Consider the following 24,272-nt stretch of genomic DNA (forward strand, 5'->3'; position numbering starts at 1 on the left):
AAAAGAAATAAATTAATGGATCACTTGATAGTAATTCATTACCACCGGCCGTCGCTCATTGATTGCCTCATACAGGCGATGCCAACCATTGGATATTGGATGTTATGTCCCTTGTGACTGTTCGTTCATTAACCTGTTTAATGAACGTACTGTCACAGTAGTAACGCAGTATTGTTGATTGTAGATGGAACATCAGAAGACTGGTTAGTATCCGTCCAGACGCTATCTATACCCTTATTATCAATACATATTTTGGCAAATCATCTCACATTGCGTCTCAAGTATATTTGTATAGAGTCATTAATCACGAATAATAGCTTGAGTACACGAATAGTACACTACCGACAATTGAACTGGACGACGCACCGTTGCCGCGTGATTCGTTCTATCTCATGCGATTTCATACAATTATTATTTGGCCGCGCCACCGTAACCGGTATGGTTTCATTTAGTGTGGCCTCACCTTAGGACTTCATTTCCATTAAGCTGTAGGTTAGTAACTATTATAGGTATGTATATTAAAGAAAACAAAAATATGCTTTTTATGCAGGAGTAGTAGTAGCAATGTTGCATACATCTTAAATTAAGACAGTTACAAAGTCAGCCACATGTATGGAAAAAAATAATAAAATATATACTACATAACCTTCGTGGTAAATTGAAATTATACTATATAAAGTAGTATTATATTTCAAACATCAAACGTAATTTGTATTTTTTATAATATAAAACAGTTTTCGGGTTATTCGAGTCCGGAACAACAAACTCACAATCACACATCACATCATGGAAAATGGAAATAACCATAGTTTTAAACGAATTTCATAAGCAATTTTGTATACATGCAATTTGACATACGCTCTATTGAATTTTATCGTATTGATATAAAACCACATAAAAGTTTTTAATATCGAACGGGAGAACTGTTATTGTTATTTGTAAAGTTTATATAATACTTGTGTGTAAACATATCTTGGTTTGTGGTCATAACTTGAGATTTCAGATAGGTACATATCGGTTTTAATATTACCGCAAAACGATCCCGTTCACCGTTAGCAAGCCATTTGAATAACAAGTTATATAAATTCTAAAATAAACATAAGACGTTACTTTTAATTCAATTCTTATATTATTTTATTTTCAAGACAAAGTAACAATGTAAAGCAATAAATAAATTTCTCAATTATTCGACGATAGAATGGCTAACTGGTGATCCGAAGGTCGTTAATTCGATTCTTAAGTGGCATTTATTATTACACTAAGAATGTTTTAGTACAAATTAAAGTTTACGACGATGGAAAGTAAATACTAATTTCAATAATATTTGTTTCGAAATAACGATCTGTCTGAAGAAGCTCGTCAATCATTCTCCTCGTATTCAATCAATAACAATATGTATTAACATATTGTTATGCGGTTCTCGTAAGAATAGTGACTCATTGTAATTAAAAGCGAATGAAAGATAACATCTCGGGTCTGAATATATGTATACAGTGCAATCGTATTGTTAGTGGGTTACAGATTGTAACTGGAATTACTAATGTCTATAGACGAGGACTATGAAGAACATTAAGTAGTCTATTAACATGGTCAATTGTTTATAAACATTATTTTATACAAAAACGTACTCTGAGAAAAAAACAAAGTTCTATATTTGCGTTTGTGTGTAAAATGTAGAAGTTTTAAACGAACAAAGTATAATAAAAACATCAATAACGTTCAATCGCCTAACCATGTACAAAAGAAACCCACACGTTTGATGCTGGTTCAGGTTCAAGGCAGTTACGTGACAACAATACTTTGTGATCACAATCGATTGTGTTTCTCGAAGCAATGACACGGTCTTTCATGTAGGCACATTATCATTAAGCAGGTTTCTGCTATGTCACGAAATTCATACCATTGACATTTTATCAAATTGCTATCGCTTAATAGGTTTCAATTTATATATTTATATTTATAAAACATTGAAAGAGTAAGAGTAAAATCTATTCAAGATGATTACAATTAGGGAACGTAGGCTTTTAGTAATGCTTAGTCACAAAGATGTTCTTTGTTTAAATAAAATATTATTTTTGTTTTTAAACAATTAAAGTGTACATGGCTCTACTTTCATTCCACATCACTTCAATAATAAATAAATACCTACTCTAGTCATTCGTTCCGTCGAAGACAAGATAACGACCATTTCTTAAAACAAATGAATCATCCGTTCCACAAAGAATGCATAAAACTACTCCCACGTGATACGAGACCGGAACTCTTTGTTGCGTTTTGTGAGCAAATCAAGAAATTTGAGGATAATAATTAAACATGTCAATTCGATAACTGACTCATTTAAACAAATTAATGAAACTTAAAACAAAAACTTTTACAAATTTTTTAAACTTGTGGCTGTCCGTGATTTCGAAATCGGTGTCGTAACTTTAAAAACATAGAGTTAATAAAAAACAACCATTATTTTTATTTAATCTATATCCGTGTATTAGTGTGGCTTAAAACTTCAATTATAAATATTTTTATTTATAATATAGTATGTTTATTATTATATATATAATAATATACCTAATAAAAATTGAACGCAGTGCCATAGCCTAAAATAAACCTTTAATTTATACGGAACGGCTTAAAACATTAATTGAAATATATAGGACGTTTTATAACATATAACCATGAGAAAATTTCGTTAACAATGATCTTGGTTTAAAGTTATGTGAATTAAATTGAAAAACGTGGGCACGATACTACGTTACGCTATAAATATATTTTTTGGCAATCTGTACGAACACATCGTTCTGGATTAACCGCTAATCATGTGTTTATCAATAAATTAATAACATGAGCAAACTTTACAAAAGCGGAGATAGCCCAGTGGTTGGAAAACGAGAATCTAAATCTGAGAGGTGTATTTGTGTTTATAAATCACACTGTGGTTGGCAATGAAGGAAAATATCGTGAGGAAACCTGCGCAGTCGCTTGAAAATCTGTCACATTTGTATCTATAGACCCGAATTGGAGCGGTATGGTAAATCCTAGCCTAAAAGGAGAAGGCATAAAACCCATTCCACTAGTTCATCTTCTTATTATTGAAATATTCAATATTTGAATATTTGAAAAATCATATATTACGAACATCATGGAAAGTATCTTATTTATAGCTTTTTATCGCTGTCCTAAATCTTCATTTTACCGTTATCTATTAGTAAACAAGATCCCAAAAATGTTATCGGTGATAATATTTGTTAGATAAGTATTAGGCGAGTCTTGTGATAACTCAGCTAAGCTCATTGTCATAAGGCCAACAACACACAACAATTAATTTTAAACAAACGAATATTTCGCTTGCTTGTATGAATGCAATTTTAATAGGACCTCGATAAAAACGAACTAATTTCCATGGTGTTCGTAATACATATATGATTCACCTTATTTATTTATAATATAACATAAAACAATAGTAGATAAAGAGTAGTACTAATTATAAAAAAACTATGTTAAGGTTGTATTATAAATTAATACACATTTAAATTTTTTTATTTATCGATATAAACTGTTTTTCTTGTTTTAAGTTTGATCTGGATAAACTGTGTAAGAGATGAATTGCTTGATAATAAACTAAATTTAGACGAAAACGTGACGAAAGATAGAAACGAATGTAAGAAAAATAACGCACTGGACCCTCAAATAAAGGAGTTAATTGCCCAATTATAATAATGATCACGATTTCATCTGTAACTTATTTACAATTCAAACAGGTGCAAACCATATCCATAGCATCTGGACTATCATTAAACGAGATGTCAGTATATAATGTCGCAAGATCGAATTGATAACACTTAAAACAAACACGCTTACACGGAAGTGACCAGTTCCACTACTCTCTTCAATTACTAGTAACTGACTATCACGATATCTATCCGCTGTCGGTCCACTTGATTGTGTCAGTTTATGTCTAGAGCTGTTAATTAAAAGTTTAAACCATCTGCGCGAAACTATTGACAATGAATTTACAAATTGAGCGGTTATTTGATTACAATGACTAAGATAAAAAATAAAGATTTTTAAGTTAATAAGATCATATAATGGCTGTTTCTTAACACACGTTATAGAACATTGACACTTTTTTTTCGAATTTTACTTCTTTATTTTTTATTTTGCATTTTATTATTATTTATCTCGAATGGACTGTTTTTTTTGGTTTGGGATTGACAGTTTTGTTCTTAATCCCCAACAAATCCAAGTAGACATCACGCAATCTAAATAATGAAGGGCATAGCGCCAGCAATAGCGCCAGCAATGCTAAACGGTGGCAATGAAATATTATATCTAGTAGTAGCTCCGACAATGAAGAATTGATAGAAACTAATTTGACTGAAAATATGTGCCTATGCTTAGTTACCTGACCATTTAAAGACTATTAATATATGCCGAGTTTCAACAGAACCGGAGAGAAGTGGATCGAATGCTACTTGATTTAAATGGCAGATTATGAGATTAATTCATAACTTTCGGGTCTATAACCAATTTCGAACTTTGTCTTGTCAAATATGTTTACTAAAAGAAGCGCGGTCCGGTACTGATATTTTACGCACTAAGTTACGGTCAATTGACCCCAACTCATTTAGACGAATACAAGCAAGAGGAGCTGCCGATTGTTGACAACAGCGATTTATTTTATTCTTAACAAATTAGTCATTCGTCATTTTGTTTTGTTTAGTGGTCATAAAACGTCATAATTATTTACATTTGCGCTTTGTTTACATGATTTAATAGTAATTTATGGTTAGTAACTAATTTATTTCGTATTCTCTTGTAAGCAAATTATTGGTCGTAAATTACATGCACAACAGACATCTTGATACTTTATTTACTCGTCACTAGATTATTTATAAAATAGGGGGCACTATAACCGATATATATATTACAGAACATACTTAAAATAGATATCCAAAAGAGGAAACGATCAAAAAATGTTTGCTATGAAAAATATTCTCAGAAAACTATAAAGTAAAGGGTAAACTATAAAGTATACATTTTCTGAAATCAGTGTTAGATTGATTTCTGTTTTCTTTTAAGTAGGTACTAATTCTGTTGATTAGATGTTGTTAGAATGATTGTCTAATCTACTTAATTGTGACAATTATCGAATCAAATAAATTGCCTATAATACTCTCAAAGACAAACTGTAAAAGATAAAAACTATTGAGACACAGCTGCGTGATCGTCTCGGCTTAATCAATGTACTAACTTCCCTTCTCGCTTTCTTTCCCTTTTCCGTCACTGTGACAAAATTTTAATTTTAGCATACTTATAAGTCAATGAATTCTATTGATAAAAGTTACATCCGCAAAAATATAAAAAAAAATCGAACTTAAGTTTCGTTGTCATAAATTTTATCATTACAACATCAAATCATTAAAAAATCTACTTATATAAGTTTTAAGAAGAAAAGCGTGTTAAATATAGAATGGTTTATAGAAATGTTACTTACTATATTAAAATATATTATATTTAACGTATAAATAATGTAATGTTACTTCTGAATACCTGATCAGTTTTAATTTTTAAATATGATTTTTAAACTGGCCACCTCATTGTTAGTGGCCACCGTGCCATATGGCCCAGCATTAGCAAAAAATATGTAACATAGGTACTAACAACCTAATGTTACCAACGCGGCACCGACCCTTAAATACAATGGCTCACTCAACCTTCTAAACCAGAAAACAGCAATATTAAGTAAGTATTGCTATTTGGCGTCAAAATAAGTGATGAGTGGGCGGTACCTACATAACAGGCTTACACAAAGTCAACTTATTGTTTAGATTGTAGAAATGAAGTTGTACAATCTTATATTTCACAATATCTAGGAAATTAATTACTTTCGAAAATAGAAGTAGTTCAAGAAATAAAATTCAAATTCAATAACCAAATATCTTATGTATTTTATTATGCTTAGCTGTAAATCTTTTTATTTATATCTAAGACATCTTCCCGTATGAATTTGCTAGACAAATTGACAAGCTCAACGCAATGTAATAAGTCTTATGCTGCTATAATTAAGTAACGGTGCATACTAGATTGTACCGTTTGCTGTAAACGTACTTCACTTAGCTGAGCACTCGATCGGTTTACATAATATATTATATAGTGCAAGATGAATCGTTTATTTTCTGCATTACAATTATGCCATTAGGTTATTATTATATAGATGTTAAATACTTATGAATACTGGCCGGTTACTCGATGGAATATCTCATCGGAAAATCTATAACATTGGTCTTTTAGTTATATTATAGACAGCTAAGTCTTAACAACGATAGTCATACGTTTGTAACTTAAAAATTTACGAACTTCCATGTAAATTTTAATCCCCGATTTCATTCTCAAGGGTAACTCAATTACAAAAACGCTTTATTTAAGACCTTTATTTTATTCATTTACAGAAGCCTATACACTGATTTCCATATTTCAAACAGTGAAAAAAGACGAACTTCTATTTAAACTTTCATCCCTAATTTAAACATTTAGGATGATGAATTTTTATATTTTTTTTTAATTTTTACGTAACTTACGTGAAAATCGGTATTAAGGACTATATCAAAGTCCTTAATACCGATTTTCATGTTTCTAACAACAGGAATGACCAATTCCTGCGCAAATTTTATCTCCCATTTAACCCCTTTACGAGATGAATTTTGAAAAATCCTGTCTCACTGCTCACGTTTCATAAGAAATTCCTATGCAAAATGACATCCTATTAAACCACCGGTTCAGGCTGAGCGTAAAATTTCGTGTAGAAGATTTAAGTGAATGTAAGACATTTTTAATGAATCTTAAATAATAATAAGTATTTCCAGTAAAAAGCAAAATAACAGATTGAAATGTGTCAGATGATTGATTTTATGATCGCAATGATGATGATAGCATATGATTGATAGCATGAAAATGGCACTTCCTTTGTCAGTTCTATTTAAAAGGAAATAGGTATCGAAATACCCCATCATTATAAGCACGACTTGAAATTTCACGACGAATATACGAAGTGGGTTTTTACAAAATAGCACTGGTGAAGATTTTTTTGACAATCACTTAAATATTGACTGAATTTGTGCATCCTGTCTATTAAGTAACAAATACTCGACAGTTATTTTACGACTAACTCCAGTGTTCTAGTTTAAAGGGCGAGTGAATAAGTGTTACAGATATAAGAGACACAATATTTTATTAATCATTGTTTGTGCGATGGCGAATGGTTAATATTTCTTACATAGCCGAGCGAATGACGCGACATTTTGCTATTAGATGATCCATTTTCCCGTCTGCCTATAAATCATAAATAATTAAAAAAATACATTATCTGCTCGTTACCTTTCCTCGTTTTAATTAATATTATATACATGCATATATTCTATACACGTGTCTGTATTTATTCATTTGAAGTAATATTAACAAACATTAATACACTTTCTTACCCGTTTAATCAACTTCAAGTCCTTAACCCAAAGTTAGAAGACGTAGTTCTTTAAGAGATCGCACTAAGCTACAAAACCGCCTTTTTTCATGTGTCAGATACACACAAATTTGTATTGAAAAAAATAATACGTAATTACTTATAATTATATTATATTGAGTGTAATATAATTATGATTTGAATAAAAACTGATATTGCGAATATTTTAAACAAAGTTTACGCAAACGAACAGTTACCATAATACCACGAACACTAACTAAAACCTGTATCCTATATTGAAACTATCTATGCTAATATATTTACACTTAAACCGCTGAACCGATTTAGATGAAATTTGGTATGGAAATAGTTTAGACATAGAGAGAGAGAGAGAGAGAGAGAGCGAGAGAAAGAGAGGGAGAGAGAGAAAGATAGACACAGGCTACTTTTATATTTAACCCTCAAGGGATCAAATGAGGAGTGACGGTTTGTGTGTTACAGCTAAAGTTTTCAAAACAAAGAGCGGGTAAGGCTGCAGGTTCAACTAGTATTGAAATATAGAAATAAAATGTTTGATTAAATTTTTTTTCGAAAAATAACACTTTTTTTGTAACCGAGGCGGGGGCGTGTGTTCTTTATTAAAACAAGATATGCACTGTACATCGTATGATAAAACATGGATAAAACTTAATACACAAGACTTTTGCGTCAGTATTTTCTTTAATTATGTCATTCACCGATTAAACATTAAAATGTGTACACGTCATGCTAACATCATCTTATATCTTTTTTATTTCTTTAAGTTAAGGTGTAGTAAGACAAGAACATTATCTTAAGAATAAAATTGGTTGAAATACATTAGGTTCAAATATATTTTATTACGTTTGTAGCTAACCCTTGGCTGTCAGATAGATAAACATTATTGTAAAGCAATAATAATACCTGCACTCAATGCTTACATACTATTTTAGTTTAGTTTAATATACTCTGGAAACGTCTGGAATCGTGAAATCGTGATATAAAATCACAAATTACTCTTTGTTCTCCGGGTATGACCTACCTTGTCCTGTTTACTCGTCCGTGACTCGTATACATTTATTTATCAACATTATTGCATCCGACGATTCTAGTTAAGCGTCTCTACCAGAAAAGTAGGACTGCTTATACGCATCACTTGATATTGAAAGTTAAGATCTTGAACGCATTTCTTTTATTAATATAAGTTGTTTAACGCCAACTATACAAATACAATTACTTGTAATAATTAGATTATTACTTACTAAAAATATTATTTACTTACAAATTTTAAATTACAAAACGCAGGCAATAAAAATACACTTTTTTAATAATATCTCTAAAAGCAATAAACATAATAAAATCGTATTGAAAAGTATATAAATAAATACATAAGATTCTATAAGAATAAAATTAAAAAAAAATTATTATTATTTCTTTAATTTGGTATTGAAATAAATCGAAATTATTAACATCTCGGCCAGGCAGTGCAGTAACATAAAGTGTAAACATGATACAATCTAGATTTAGATACCACGCTTAACAATTGTAATGACCTTTTAAAATGTATAACAACACGCTACATTGCTTACATACCCTCAGAAGACGACAAAAGGCTTTGTAATGCATCAGTTGTCACATTAAGTAAGGATTGACTGCATGTAAATAGTTTAAGCACACTTCATCTTTCATATGTAATAATATCAACGTCGAAGTAAGAGTAGTTTTCTTTTATAATTGTACCATTTTATACAATTTTTAAGAAAATCCAAGTAGGGTATGTAATTTGAAAAACCTTGCTGCATTGGTGGACCGATGATTGTCGGTTTTAATAGCATATGAAAAAAAAACAACGTTGTATTGGAATTCTATAATGCATATCATGCAAGAAAAATCATATCGAAACATGCAAACTACATATGACATGGACATGTGAGATATGTAATATTACGTCTATGAATAAAATTATAGTTTTATCGTAATATAAAAATACTTTTATTAAATATATAGGTACTCGTTATTATATAGGTGCACGGAATTCTAACGAGTTAGACCGAAAATATGTTATCAGCCGAAGTAGGTAATGTACGTATGAATCAACTTTTAATGAAAGTTAACCGATTTCGACAAATGAGTTTCATAGAAGTGTCATACACTTCCTCAGACGGCGGCGTCGTCGTTCATGCGGTGAATGGAGCTGCGATAAAATGTGTATGAATATTAGTATTGGTTGATAATTTATTTATTGTAAATATATTCACAATATTAAATTCCATATACTTTACAATTATAAAGTAGATGAAATTTGAATATGAATGAATTAGCTTAGATTAGATACGATTAGCTATTATTGATACTAGAGGATTTCTATCTATAAACTTATGCACAATAAAGTTAATTAAAGGTCGCTTTGTAACGAGTCTAGTATGATCTCGTGCTCATCATTTATTGTATACAATAATTAATAAGTGAACTGATTAATTTTGTAATTGTACCGAAATGTATTAGAAAAATGTATAAGAATTTCTCACGTAATAGGTACCATTGCAATCTCTTATTATGGCTTGAATACACAATTTAAATCCTTACTGTATATTCTTAAGTTAAAATTAATTTAAATTTAAACTCACACTCCCACTATTTTTTAATATTTTATCTTTTCTCAATATAAATAAAATAAACCTTAGTATAAATTAAAGTTACCGAAATACTAAATTGATTTCAAGCAATCAGTTCGGTCTACTTATTTTGTTTTGTTTACTAAGTACTAATAATAAAAAATATAATATAATGAAGTTTTTGTTCATAACAAAAAAGAACATTCAATTTTAAAAAAGGCTACTTCTTATTTTTGTCGCATATAACACGATCTTGAACTAATTTCCGAATCACATACACGTCAATAGAAAGGACGAAAAGCTAAAGCGCCAAATGAAACTTTTGCAAAACGGGGCTTGAAGTTTATAATTTAAAAAATTGTGACATTCTTATTTCGTGTTTTTTTTTTAAATATCTCAACCAATAATCCATTGTATCTAGACACGCGGTAGCGTGTCAGCCAAGTTCTAGTAACAGAACTGGCGTGCAGCACCGTGTGTAATATTACACGAACCATTTGGAGCCACTTTTGACCTCCTCATAACTCAAAAACTATTTGACATAAATGTGTCAAATTTGGCTCATATATTGAGACTCGCGAGATACATATGTGTTCCAAATTTCATAAACGCATCTCAAATGGTTGTTTAGATATTAACGTCAAAAAATCGACATTTTTATCACTGACTGACCTATAGATCAAAACTATAACCTACTTCCAGGTGACCTAGAAAGTTGAAATTTGGCATGCAGGTAGATAATTAGGCCAATATAAAGGAAAAAATCTGAAACTGGTAATTTTTTATCATTTTATTATAATTTTTCATTTTATTGGGTCTATAGGAACAGTTATATACTTAAGTTCCTGTAATAAAAAAAATAATGTAAGAACCAGCAATCAAAACTTATGACAGCCGATCTTAATGTGGATTTTAAGGTCTTCACGTGCATATATAACAAGTTGAATACCACCCTTAAGTTTTTTAAATCCAAATATTTCCGTTTTATTACTTATTAGTATAGCCGACTTTGGTATTTATTACGTTATTAACTACCATTTAGCGCACATCAATGGTGCAAAATCTATATATATTCTTTAAAAAAAATAATAATAGGCATTTCGGTACACGGCGCGCGACGTGACGCCGAAGCAGCGGGATAGAAGCGTTGCGATTAAACCTTAACGCGGACGTGTCTGAGCGAGTGGCAACCGCGCTCATAAGAATTATTTCAATGCCTTTCGATGGAAGCTGCCTAGTCTATTCGACTGCATATTTTTTGTTTGAGTATACTAGTATACAACAATAAAATAGGTTTCGTGAGACTGTAGTAGAGTATGTATATCGTAACAGGAATGATTTAAGTTTGTACTCTAGCGCTACAAACGGGGATCCTTATTGCTTGGAAGAACAGTATCGAGCGAGCATGCTGATGTCAGCAAAGGACTGATGAATGGGTCCAATGGAAAAATAGAGAAAGCACATTGAGGACGTCGACAACAGCAAAAGCGCACGTAAAATAACAATTCAATTTAAACATAATTTTATTTGCGAACTAGAAGCCAAACCAAGTTACAGATATTAAGTAATGTACATATATGTTCAAAGGAAACAATTCTCTATTTGCTTAGCATATTCTACTACTATAAACAAATCACAAGGCCTTCGCCTTGACGGTGCTCTTTTCGACATAGGCTCCTCTATATTAAGTAAAGAGCAGGCTTACGTTGGCCTCTCTAGAGTTAAAAACTTAGATGGAGTACATCTTATCAATTTAGGTCCAAGTCAAATCAAGACACAAGAAAGCTCTATTGTAGAGTACAATCGTCTGCGCGCATTATACCACCCCTACTTGGGCAAATTAAGTATAAACAGAAAACGCCTAAAAAATATCCGGACACTGAATGGGCAATTCACTCGAACATTTCAGAGGTACCTACAAGAAAAATAAGAACGTATCAAAAAAAAGACAATTATACCCCGTAAACATAAGAAAATAGAATAGCTTAACAAAAACCATTTGGTATTAATTTTGTTATTAATAAGTACTAATAATTTATATACAAAAAGTAGTGATATCCCATCAAAAACATAAATGTAAAAATGAGAGCCAAGTTAAATATTATGATATATATACCTTGGTTGTTGTCTTCAACGACAAAAGAAGTGAGATCTAAATTTGTGCCAAGTTAAATAGTCCTTTCTGAAATTTATTTATAACTACATAAAATATCATTTCTTCTTATAACTTGGGATAATATATTGTTGCCTAAGGTCTGACTTGGCTAGTTCTTATATGTTTATAAACACAAATTGTAGTTTGTGTTTAGAATAACAAATTATAACTCAGAACATCTAAGAAGAATGAAGGACAGCTCAGTATTGCTTAATTAGTATTAACGTACATTAAGAGCTGCGATGGTCCAGTCACTAGAAAACATGAATCTTAACCAGATATTGCGAGTTGATATCCAGACAAGTACCATTGAATATTTGCGTGCTTAATTTGTGTTTATAATTCATTTGTAACAGGCTTAGAACTTACGAAGGCTATAATATAATTTGTATATGAGAACTAGCCAAGTCAGACCTTAGGCAACAATATATTATCCCAAGTTATAAGAAGAAATGATATTTTATGTAGTTATAAATAAATTTCAGAAAGGACTATTTAACTTGGCACAAATTTAGATCTCACTTCTTTTGTCGTTGAAGACAACAACCAAGGTATATATATCATAATATTTAACTTGGCTCTCATTTTTACATTTATGTTTTTGATGGGATATAATGATATTACGAGAAGGTATTTACAAAATCTATAATTCTTCCTTGTATGTATGGGTCAGAATCATACTTAAACATTCTATTCATTATATTTAAAAAAAATCTATTATAAATTCAGTACGTTAGAAATCCAGTGGTATCACATATTTTACCCGGTAGTAAGCAAATTGTGCAGACCTGTATTATAGCAGATATTCGAATAGCTAAGGTATAAGCAACTGAATACTGTATTTGTATACGTAATTAATGTACATATTTCATCTTGTAAATACTAGATGGCGTTATGTCAAAATGTAGATAATTCTGAATCGCGATGGCAAGATTCGCTAATTGTTTGCATATAGCATTTATAAATTCTTTGAATAAACATGGTTACCAGTGGCACCTAATAGTTTCAATAGTAAAACGTTAGTGTTGTGGAGCATCCTTAGGATCGACTGAGCTAGTTGTTCATGGTCCTTCGAGCCGGATAGTGTCTCATCAGACATCACCAGGAGGAAAGTGCAAGTCTTCGGATACGGAGCAAAGTGGATCGCCGTTACAAACGCAAGTGGGACGGCTGAACCTCTGCTGCTGCTGGCGAGTACCTAGGAGCGGTACTGTCAAGAAGGCGTCGACGTAGTTGCCCAGGACCTTACTGAGACCCAGTGAAGTCAACGCGCTACGAGCTACCGGGAGTGAGTGGTGGTCATCGGAGCCCTACTACTCCAAGGGGAAGCAGGAAGTTTGGAATTCACACCAATATATTGTGGATAGAGTGACGTAAATATAAAAAGTGAAACTGTGAGTACATTTAAAATTACAATAATTTGAAAAAAGAAGATATAAACTCAGAAAATATTTTATTAATTTACTTAGTATTTTTAGTATTTAATAAATTTAGAAAATTGTATATTTGACTTAGAATAATTTTACAAAAATTGTAAGTACGGGGAATCCATATTCGATTTCAGTTTGAGCTATTGTAATACTAAAACACTTAGAAATAATTTATTTTTAGTTTATTAAAATGGAGTCTCTAATCAACTTTCAATATGATTTATGTTCGCGTATGTGTAAATCAAGGTTGAATTTTAAGAAAAGCCCTAAAGACCGGTTAACAAAGGCTTATATAGAAGGAAGGTTAGAGGCTATTGATCAATTGTGGCTTGAATTCTTATGTGGTCATAAGGATTTAATGAGAAATTACGAACCTAAAATTTTAAATTCTTCAAATTATGTAATGTCTGACAAATATAATGAAACTGAGGAAATTTATTTGGAATACAAATGTGAATTAAAGTCTAAGTTGGTAGAGTTTAATATGACACAATGTGGAAGTGGATCTGACAATGTAAGCACAAGAGCTGCACAGGTAAAATTACCCAAAATTAATATTCCTACCTTTTCAGGAGTTTACTCAGAATGGGCTTCTTTTAAAGATCTTTTCAAATCTTTAATAATTCAAAATGTATCTTTAGACAATGTACAAAAGTTACATTATTTGAAGGGACATCTTGCGGGTGAAGCGGAGCAACTCTTGAGGCATATGCCAATTCAAGAGTCTAATTTTGAAAGGTGCTGGCAGTTACTAGAGGAAAGGTATAACAATAAAAAATACATCTGCCACCACGTTTTAAAACGACTCTTTAGCCAAAAGAATATGTCATTCGAGTCGGCGAATGCATTAAAAGATCTAGTTAACACCACTAATGATTGTTTAGTTACTCTCAAAAATCTAGGTATAGATGTAAATAACTGGGATGTTTTAATAATTCATATCCTTACTTTGAAACTGGATCCAGAGTCTCGACGTCAGTGGGAGTTTAGTGTATCATCGAATATTTCGTCAGACGAACTTCCCACCTATACCCAATTTAAAGATTTTTTAACAAATAGATTTCGCGCTATCGAGTTTTTGGGCCCGGTTTCAAAACCAGAAAACAAATTTCAAAATAATTGTAAAGTAAAAACACTTCATGTTGCAAGTTCTGTAACATGTCCGTTATGTTCGGAAGGTCATAAATTAAGTAAATGTAAAATGTTCCATAAAGAAACTGTTGAATCTCGACGTAAATTTGCTTATGACAATAATGTTTGCTTCAATTGTTTAGGAAGCAATCACTCTGCCAAGGAGTGTCGGACACCTGTTAGGTGTAGTATTTGCAAGCGGACTCATCATTCGCTATTGCATCCTAAGGATGCTAATTCATCTGAGGAAAACAAGACTGAGTGTGTTGTTAATTCTTCAGAAGTTGCCACAACCTCATCTTCGAATGCCTCTCCATCATCCTTTATGATGTCTTGTGTTGCAGCCGTTAAGAAACAACAACAAGTGCTACTTGCCACGGCTTTAGTCAAGGCTATATGTAGGAATGGTAATGAGTACAGCATTCGGGCGCTCCTAGACCAGGGGTCGCAGGCTTCATTTGTAACCGAATCTACGGTACAATATTTGGGTTTAAAGAAAACTGTTTTCACCAGTCATATAGCAGGGCTGGGAGGAAATAAGGTAATAGTCTCTAAGACTATGGTCACCATGGAAATAAAGTCTCGGTACAAACCAGATTTTAAAATTTTAATAAACACACACGTGGTAAAGAATATAACCTCTCTCTTGCCAACTAGAAGAGTGGAAGCCAAAGAATGGCAGGAACTTAAAGGCTTAATGCTAGCTGATCCGGAGTACTTCAATTCAAATCATATTGATCTTCTCTTGGGTGCGGACGTATATGGAGTAATTCTGCAGGAAGGTATGAAGAAAAATCCTGAAGGAACGCTGATAGCACAAGCAACCAGTCTCGGCTGGATTCTGTCCGGTACTGTAAGCTGCAACATCAAGCCCTCATCTCGTATAAGTGTAATGCATTGCTGCGAAAGTGAGGATTTATTGAAGAAATTTTGGGAACTTGAATCAGACGTTCCGAAACAAAAATCCAGCATGTTTACAGAGGAAGAAAGGCTTTGCGAACAACTTTTCACTCAAACCACCAAAAGAGATTTCAATGGGCGGTATATAGTTCGGCTTCCTTTCAAAAATGGATATCCCGAAGTCACAGGATCTAGAGACATAGCCGAAAAACGTCTTAAATCTTTAGAAGTCAAGTTCAGCAAAGACCCGATACTGAAAACAAAATATCAGGAGGTAATAAGTGAATATCTTAAACTGGATCACATGGAAGAAGTACCACCAGAAGATATAAATGATCCAAGGGCTATATACTTACCACATCACGCCGTTATCAGAAATGATAAAGAAACTACGAAGGTCAGAATTGTTTACGATGCATCCTGTAAAGGCAAAAACAACCTATCACTCAATGATCAGTTGTTGGTTGGACCTACCTTGCAGCCAGAGTTGCGGCATATAATCATGCAGTGGAGGTGTTCACCAATTTGTATGTCAGCTGACATCGTAAAGATGTATCGGCAGGTTAAAGTGGAAAGGCAAGATGCAGAGTGTCAGAGAATACTGTGGAGAAATAATAAAAACGAGCCTATAAAATATTATAGGTATACTCGAGTTACTTTTGACACATCTTCTGCTCCATACCTAGCAGTAAAGGCTCTTCAACAAGTTGCTCATGATCATAGTACTGATTATCCGTTGGCAGTCGAAAGAGTGTTCAACGATTTTTATGTAGATGATCTCATGACGGGAGTTCAAACCTGCGAAGAAGGTAAACAAGTATTTGTGGAAATTAACGAACTATTGGGAAAAGCAGGGTTTTCATTACAAAAGTGGAATAGCAATGATGATAGCCTAGTAATGGAGATGAATCAAAAGGAAAATAGGGAAAATGATATAAAGGAAGAAATAAAAATAAAAGAAAATGAAATAACAAAAATTTTGGGACTTACTTGGAACCGCAGTGATGACACCTTCCGCTATGCAGTAAGCCTTCCTCATTTGCAGCAACCTATAACGAAAAGAAAAATTATATCTGATATTTCACGACTCTACGATCCACTTGGGTGGGTAGGGCCAAGCATTATCATAGCAAAGGTAATGATACAAAAGCTGTGGTTGGCAGGATTGGATTGGGATGAGGAAATTCCAGAAAATTTATTACAAGAATGGTTAACTTACCGTGAAGAACAGATTGTATTAGGTAATATTCGCTTACCAAGGTGGGTTGGGACAAAGTCAAATGATAATCTAGTTGAATTACACGGATTTTGCGACGCATCCAAAACAGCATATGCAGCAGCGGTGTACGTCCGTGTGATTGATTCTAAAGGAAAGGTCAACACGTCTTTGGTTACTGCTAAAACAAAGGTGGCACCAGTAAAGCAGGTCTCAATACCTCGTTTAGAATTGTGTGGAGCTGTTTTGCTTACAAGGTTGATAATCGAAGTTGCAAGAGTCATGAAAATTGAAAAACACAATCTTCATGCGTGGACCGACTCCACAATTGTACTTGCGTGGCTAAATAGTCACCCAAGCAGATGGAATGTTTTTGTAGCAAATCGAGTGTCTGAAATATTAAGTAGCTTAGATCCGCAGACGTGGTGTCATGTGACTTCGAAGGAAAATCCAGCTGATTATGCATCTCAAGGAATTAAACCACCTGATCTGGTGAATAATGAGTTATGGTTTCGTGGGCCGAAATTAATTTCTTGTGAACCCATTATTTATCATAAACCAAAAGATTTAGAAACTGAATTAGAAACTGTAAAAGTGTAAAGTGTGATTAGAAATATCTATAAGCAGTCTGAGTAAATGGCAACACACTCAAATAATGTTGCACACCTTTTGGCGAAAGTGGACAAAAGAGTATTTTAATCGGTTTTTACAACGCTATAAATGGGCTGTTAATAACAATCCTCAAACTAATATCGGGAACATCTTTTTAGTAAAGGAGGATAATTTACCTCCATGTCGCTGGCTCTATGGTAGAGTCATAGCTACTCATTCTGGTGCAGACAATATTGTCAGAGTAGTTAGTCTTAAAACTAAAAATGGAACATTAGAAAGACCAATATCTAAGTTGTTTCTTGCCTGTAACAAAGAACTAAAATTCTAACATTATTATTTTTTATTAGTTCTGTTTGTTTTATTATCAAATATTATTATTAATATATGTTATGTTAAAGGACAAAGTTGCACTTTGCCCTTGGGGGGCGATGTATGTATACGTAATTAATGTACATATTTCATCTTGTAAATACTAGATGGCGTTATGTCAAAATGTAGATAATTCTGAATCGCGATGGCAAGATTCGCTAATTGTTTGCATATAGCATTTATAAATTCTTTGAATAAACATGGTTACCAGTGGCACCTAATAGTTTCAATAGTAAAACGTTAGTGTTGTGGAGCATCCTTAGGATCGACTGAGCTAGTTGTTCAGTATTAATTATCAAATTTAATTAATATTGTAGGTAAAATATTCCCATATATAGTCTATTTCATCCAGAAGAGGACAAAAGCCAAATAAATAACATTTGACAGCGAATTGACGCGATATCCTTGGTAGAAAGTTTGATTAATCTATGATATTCATTATGGATTTTCGACAAAAACATACGTTTTGAACATCGATGAAAATGTTATCGGAACTTTGAAAGTAAAATTAAAGTAATAACTAGTTAAGTGTAAAAGTGTTGTATTATAAATAAAGATATGAACACAAACTCGTAGTAGTGCATTATATATTACAGCTATAGCTGAACTATTAGCAAATATCATGAAATACGTAGGTAATAAGGTTTGTTTATCTTCATTCTTGCTTAGATACTATACCCTATTCCAATCGAATCCATATTATGATTTACTGTGTCGTTGGAATAGATTATAGGTTGTAATGTGGTAAGTTATTTAAAGCTAGGCAGACAGATATATGTAGATTATAAAAGAAAGTAACTTATCGTATTCTGTCAATTATTAGCCAAGAATACAGTAGTATGTTAATTAAATAAAGCCTTTTATTAAATAAACAATGACGTTTGGGTCAAAACAATCATGTTGGTCCGTGAAAAAAATAGAAGTCTAATATTTAAAATTTTTTGTTTTAGAATGTAATTTTACTATAAATGTTGACTCAGAGAACTTTGAATCAAATATATAAATACATTTATATAATAAATACATCTCACATTTTGACCACTGAACAATTTTACATTAATTTGGGCTCAGAGGTAGATTACAGTCTAGAATAACATTTCAGAAAAAAATCCGTAAAACCATCATACAATACAATAACATTTATTATATAAATTTGAAAGAAAAAAATATATATTTTCGGCTACTCTGTTGGCAGCTCAGTTCTTCTTTGTTTTTGGCTTATTAACATTTCTTATCTGTGTCAAAAAATCAACTGTCATGTCATCTTACATGCACAATTTAAATGGCAATTGTCAAACATTTGGTTTTGAGTATTTGATGGGATCATTAGCAAGCAAAGTTATTCGATCACCGAAAATGGCGAATTCAGCAGAGATTCAACAATTTATTAAAGATGCAATATCAAAGGAAAAAGTTGTAGTTTTTTCTAAATCATATTGTCCATACTGTAAACTAGCTAAGGATGTAAGTATTAACGGTTAGGTTATGTTTAATAAATTTATAGAAACATTAAGACATTTTAATATTTTAAATACACCTGTAACTTAATATAACTATTTCTTTTTATCATATTCCAGGTTTTCAGCAAGGTGAAACAACCAATTACGGTTTATGAGCTCGATGAGAGAGATGATGGGTCATCTATCCAAGAGAATCTTGTACAAATTACTGGCTTTAGGACTGTAAGTGCTTATTGATTCATTACTTAAAGCCTTAGTATATAACACACATCTTTGAGTATATTAAACAATGCTCAATTCTAACAAATGTAAAATAATATTGGAAAGTTCATTGTCATGTAAATAATATTTTATTTTAGGCATTTAATTACATCACATTTAGCTTTATAGACAGCAAAGTATTATAATATATCCAAATAATAAATTCACAATCATTTCTTATTTGATAAGGGTCTTATATTATTTTAAGTTAAGATTTATTTAAATCAATGAGTCATAATGCCATTGTCGTCGTTACTTTTAATTTCATAACCATTCACTTTAGTTTATATATGTTTAAATAGAACATATTTAATAATAAACTTATGACCGAAAGCATAATATTAGACAAATACTTTTGGACATTATTTGTGTTTTTTTTCTTTTATCTTTATATGAATTACTATTCTTGTTCTTATTAATATTATTACAAGTATTTGCTATATACGAAAACTTGATTGATTTTCGCTTTTTATTTTAACCATAATTTTTAAGAACAATCTTTTTTTTTCTGAAATTAAATAAATAAATTGCTCAAAATCTATACAAACATAGAGTTTTAAATATTTTACATGTTTTACATAATAAAATACAATATTCATAAACATTGTGCAATTCTTATCATGATTCATGGAAAATATCAATCTTGTGGTTGAAGAATAGGGTCATTATCTATTTTAAACTACAATCAAACATTATTACTTATATAATTAAATAAATATAATTTTTTATTTCAGGTACCACAAGTTTTTATTAACGGCACATGTGTTGGAGGAGGGTCTGATGTAAAAAGCCTGTATGAATCAGGAAAGCTAGAGCCGATGCTTATTGGATAAACAAAAAAAAAAGAAAAGTATTGACAATAAAAATTGTATTGAAAATTATACATGCTGTTTCTTCAACAAATTAATTTATTTAGACTTATTTGTTCTATGTAACAACAAACATAAACATGTTTGTTATTGCTTGCTTAAATGATTCATAAATTCATTGTTAATAAATAATAATATAAAGAAAAAACGATTTATATCACACTTGTTATTCTATATTTTTATTTTACAATTTTTAAATAAATTATCTAAAAGTTCTTTTTTTTTATTTTATTATGTAATTTAGTTTTTATGTGATTTCATACAAAATCGGTAATCAGTAATTATTAAACGAAACTTTAAATTAATGCATTCGATTTATATTTTAGAATAATATTTAAATCAAAGCTGTGTGTCTTTAACAATTATGTAAATAATGCAAACTCATCTAGCATCTCCCCTTGACGGCCATGAGGGTTAAAATCGTCCCGAATTAATTCTGGAGATTTCTCCATAAATCCTTCAGAAGAAGTCGCCTGTCCCCTCCCTAAACGCTTTATTACGCACACGGGATGAAAACATCAGGCTCACTCAAGGCCACTACGCGCAGCCTGCCGACTGCCGAGGGGCCGCAGATACGCGCCGTACGCACTAGCTGCTATATCTCCTATGTCATTGATAAAAGCGTCCTTTTCGCGTAACGCAATAGAGAATCGAACTTATTGAGGTGTAATGCGTGCGAATGAGAAAGAAATAGCTACAGTTGTTACCCTCGACCCCAGCCCTAACCGCCCTAGCGACTACGCGCGCCAGCCGCTAGTCGGCGCTTGTGAGCCCGCCCTAACACAACATGCTTTAATATCTTATTTTGTATCAGACTTGTGTAAACAAACTGTTTTGTGTATGAAAGCATTTTTATAAATGTGCACAATAACTTGTTCAGTGTTTGAAATGTCTGTAACATTAACAACCATTCCGAAACAACATGTATTATGGTTGAAAATTCGAGTGAAATGAAATAGCTTAAGGTAAGTACAACGCCGCTTTCTTACAACAAACATTGAGTTTTAATTGTATGACTTTTGCTTTAACTAAATGTATTAATTACAAAATAATTCTAAAAGACTCAAATCATATAAGCGCAATAAAATAACAATATCATACATATTTGTGATTATTATACAACTTTTTTAGATAATAAAGTATAATTAGACCATATATCAACATCTAAGACATCGTTCTATCTACTCACTACCCTAATTCTAAATAAGAAATAGTATTTATTTAACATAGGTAATCAGGACTCATCATTCCCTACGTATCTATTCGTTTAGTAGATCAAATTAAAAATTATATAGCTTCTTAGCAGACGATTTAAATTAACAAGTAAATTCTAAACGAGAGTTGCGTTTAACATGAAAATAAACACTCGTTCGATAACTTTCAACATAGTATCATAGGTGTTAACAAATATAGTACCTATATTAAAGATAAGTTAATTTTGATTTTCATGCTCACAGAAAATAAACAATTTAAAAAGAAGAACAATACTTTTTTCTGGAAAACAAATTCAAGGTTATTTATGACTAATTGATTTTTATTTAAATTTTTATATTTCACAAAATATATAATTTAAAATATAATAATATATGTGTAACAAGTAGGTAGCCCAATGGGTTTTTTCGTATATAACTCATAAATACATACAAAACTTATCCCAGTACTTAATATACTCATGAATACAGTTCTTTTTTAAAGTATTACAAGTCAAAAAATTAGATAGCATTAAGGGACATTGGTAAAAAAAATTTAAATGTTATTAATAACTGAACTAATTTCTACCAACAGCTTCCTTCCTCTTGATTTTTCCGGTATAAAAATAGTAGCACATAACTATTACTCTTAGTTATTATTAAGAGATAATAATGATTATATAACAAGGTTTTTGAGCCTTTCTAGAAATTAATTTACTGTATCGAGAATAGTATCATCAATTCATGAACAACATATTTGTACACGGAATGTTCCCTTGTCACGAAAAACAAAATCATTGTGACATGCAACTTTTTTCCATCAACAAAGCGTAGCAATACATTCTATTTGTATTATAAAAGAAAAAATTACTATGCAGTTCGTGTATCGGTTCCTTCAGTCTAGAGTCAGGGGGCGTTTCGGCGGGAAAGGCAATGTAAGGTTAGGGGTTGCTACGGGCGATATAAGGCGGGCGCCAGCCAGACTTCAGTCAGAGCGCCTACAGCTCCCGTGAAGGCAACGTAGCGCTTAAATAGCACCGCGTATCGTGCTACGAGAAACTTTTTGTTTCGATGCCGTAGTGTAGTAGATTAATATTTATAGTGAACAACTAAATATAGCGGAAGAGAATAGATTCCTTTGCTTTGTCTTTCGGTAAGAGAAGATAGATAAATGTTTTGTCACTTTTATTTTACGTAGACTTCTTGCATGATGTATCATTGTTCTTTGTAGGTAAATAGTTTTTATTTACATTATAATATTGTTATTTTAGTTTTTATACGTTTTAACGGATAATATGTCAAAAAACAAAAAAATATATATATACATTCTTACTTACTTTATTTATTATAAGATTCGCACTTCTGAAGAAACACAGTTCACGCTTTCCTTAATTAGCAATTTACTTAGAATATAGGTACAAAATCATTTGCTATAATGAAACAGAATTATATTAATGCAATATTATATAGTCATGGGACATATTACAGCTTCGCTTTACATACACAGGTTTTAATCAACCTTCTTTGTTTATTTTACGTTACACACCACATTGGTATAAATACATACTTCTATGAACGATATATTTTTTTCCATCAGAAGATTAATCAATTTGACATGATCATCATTTCGCGAGTCATATGAAATTGCGTTTTATCGAATCTCGGATAAATGGATATCTCCATTGGATGGATGAGATTACTTTAGCAATCATCACCTAAATTATATATACATCTGATGAAACTTATAATGTTAAACTAGAAAAAAAATACAATGATATTGAGAGCTTACTAAAGGATTTTAACACTACATTTAATTAGGCCTTATTTATTTAAAGGACAAAATTAATTTCTCCTTAATCGACTTGTGTTTCTTCAAAAGAAATCAAATGTCACAACATAGATTTTGCCTTTCTTTTCTCTGAAATTGTTTAACACATAAACGGAAAGCTAATTTTTTCTTTCTAACCTCGGATTTCCATATCGTATAAGCTCGCATGTCGTTTTAGTTTGAAAAATACTTGATTTTTTATAACATAAAGCGGTTTATACGTTGTTGACGCCGAGACGCGGCTCTTGGCAAAGAGGAAAAAAAAACCTCACTTATTCTCTCGCATGTCAACAAACTTCGGCTCGGTAGACGTGTACTCGAGTGCCTATTTGTGTTCATTAGTAACGGTGAATTATGAAAGTCATTTTATATCAGAGTTGGTACCCTTATTGTTCACCCGTCTGTAATGAATATACAATATATTTTTAATCAGGTTTATAGCATAAAATGCCTTAAAGGTATTTTGTTGACCATACCTGATACTTCGGGTTTATTGTATGAATATCGCAAAACAAAAGAGGCTCGAACCAGTGAACCGCATAATGCTATGAATTTATGAGAGGTCAAACAAAAAATATTGGAAAACATTAATATTATAGTATCCGTATAGTATATTCAACTGCTCAAACACTGATCCCTGAAAAGTTATTTTTATAATAAGTTCGAAATTACAAGTTGAAAATAAAATGGTAATCCGCCGTTAATTTAAAGTTAGTCAATCAAGTACTCCAACAAGCCTTTGCGATATCCAAAGTATTCTGGAAT

At 31.7% G+C, this 24,272-nt stretch overlaps 2 protein-coding genes across 2 annotated transcripts; both read left to right on the plus strand.

Moving 5' to 3' along the window:
- The first annotated feature begins 14,872 nt into the window (after positions 1–14,872).
- On the plus strand, positions 14,873–17,518 carry LOC125070119. The gene has a single exon (XM_047679820.1). The coding sequence runs from the start codon at positions 14,873–14,875 to the stop codon at positions 17,516–17,518; it is 2,646 nt and encodes an 881-aa protein (XP_047535776.1).
- A 1,654-nt stretch (positions 17,519–19,172) lies between these two features.
- Positions 19,173–20,696, plus strand: LOC125069884 (glutaredoxin-C4-like). Its single transcript, XM_047679486.1, has 3 exons — positions 19,173–19,363; positions 19,477–19,581; positions 20,355–20,696. Exons 1-3 carry the CDS (start codon positions 19,217–19,219, stop codon positions 20,451–20,453), a joined length of 351 nt encoding a protein of 116 aa, XP_047535442.1. The 5' UTR covers positions 19,173–19,216; the 3' UTR covers positions 20,454–20,696.
- The last annotated feature ends 3,576 nt before the right edge of the window (positions 20,697–24,272 follow it).

Source organism: Vanessa atalanta, chromosome 16 (genome assembly GCF_905147765.1).
Source record: "Vanessa atalanta chromosome 16, ilVanAtal1.2, whole genome shotgun sequence".
In the NCBI taxonomy this organism is placed as follows: domain Eukaryota; kingdom Metazoa; phylum Arthropoda; class Insecta; order Lepidoptera; family Nymphalidae; genus Vanessa; species Vanessa atalanta.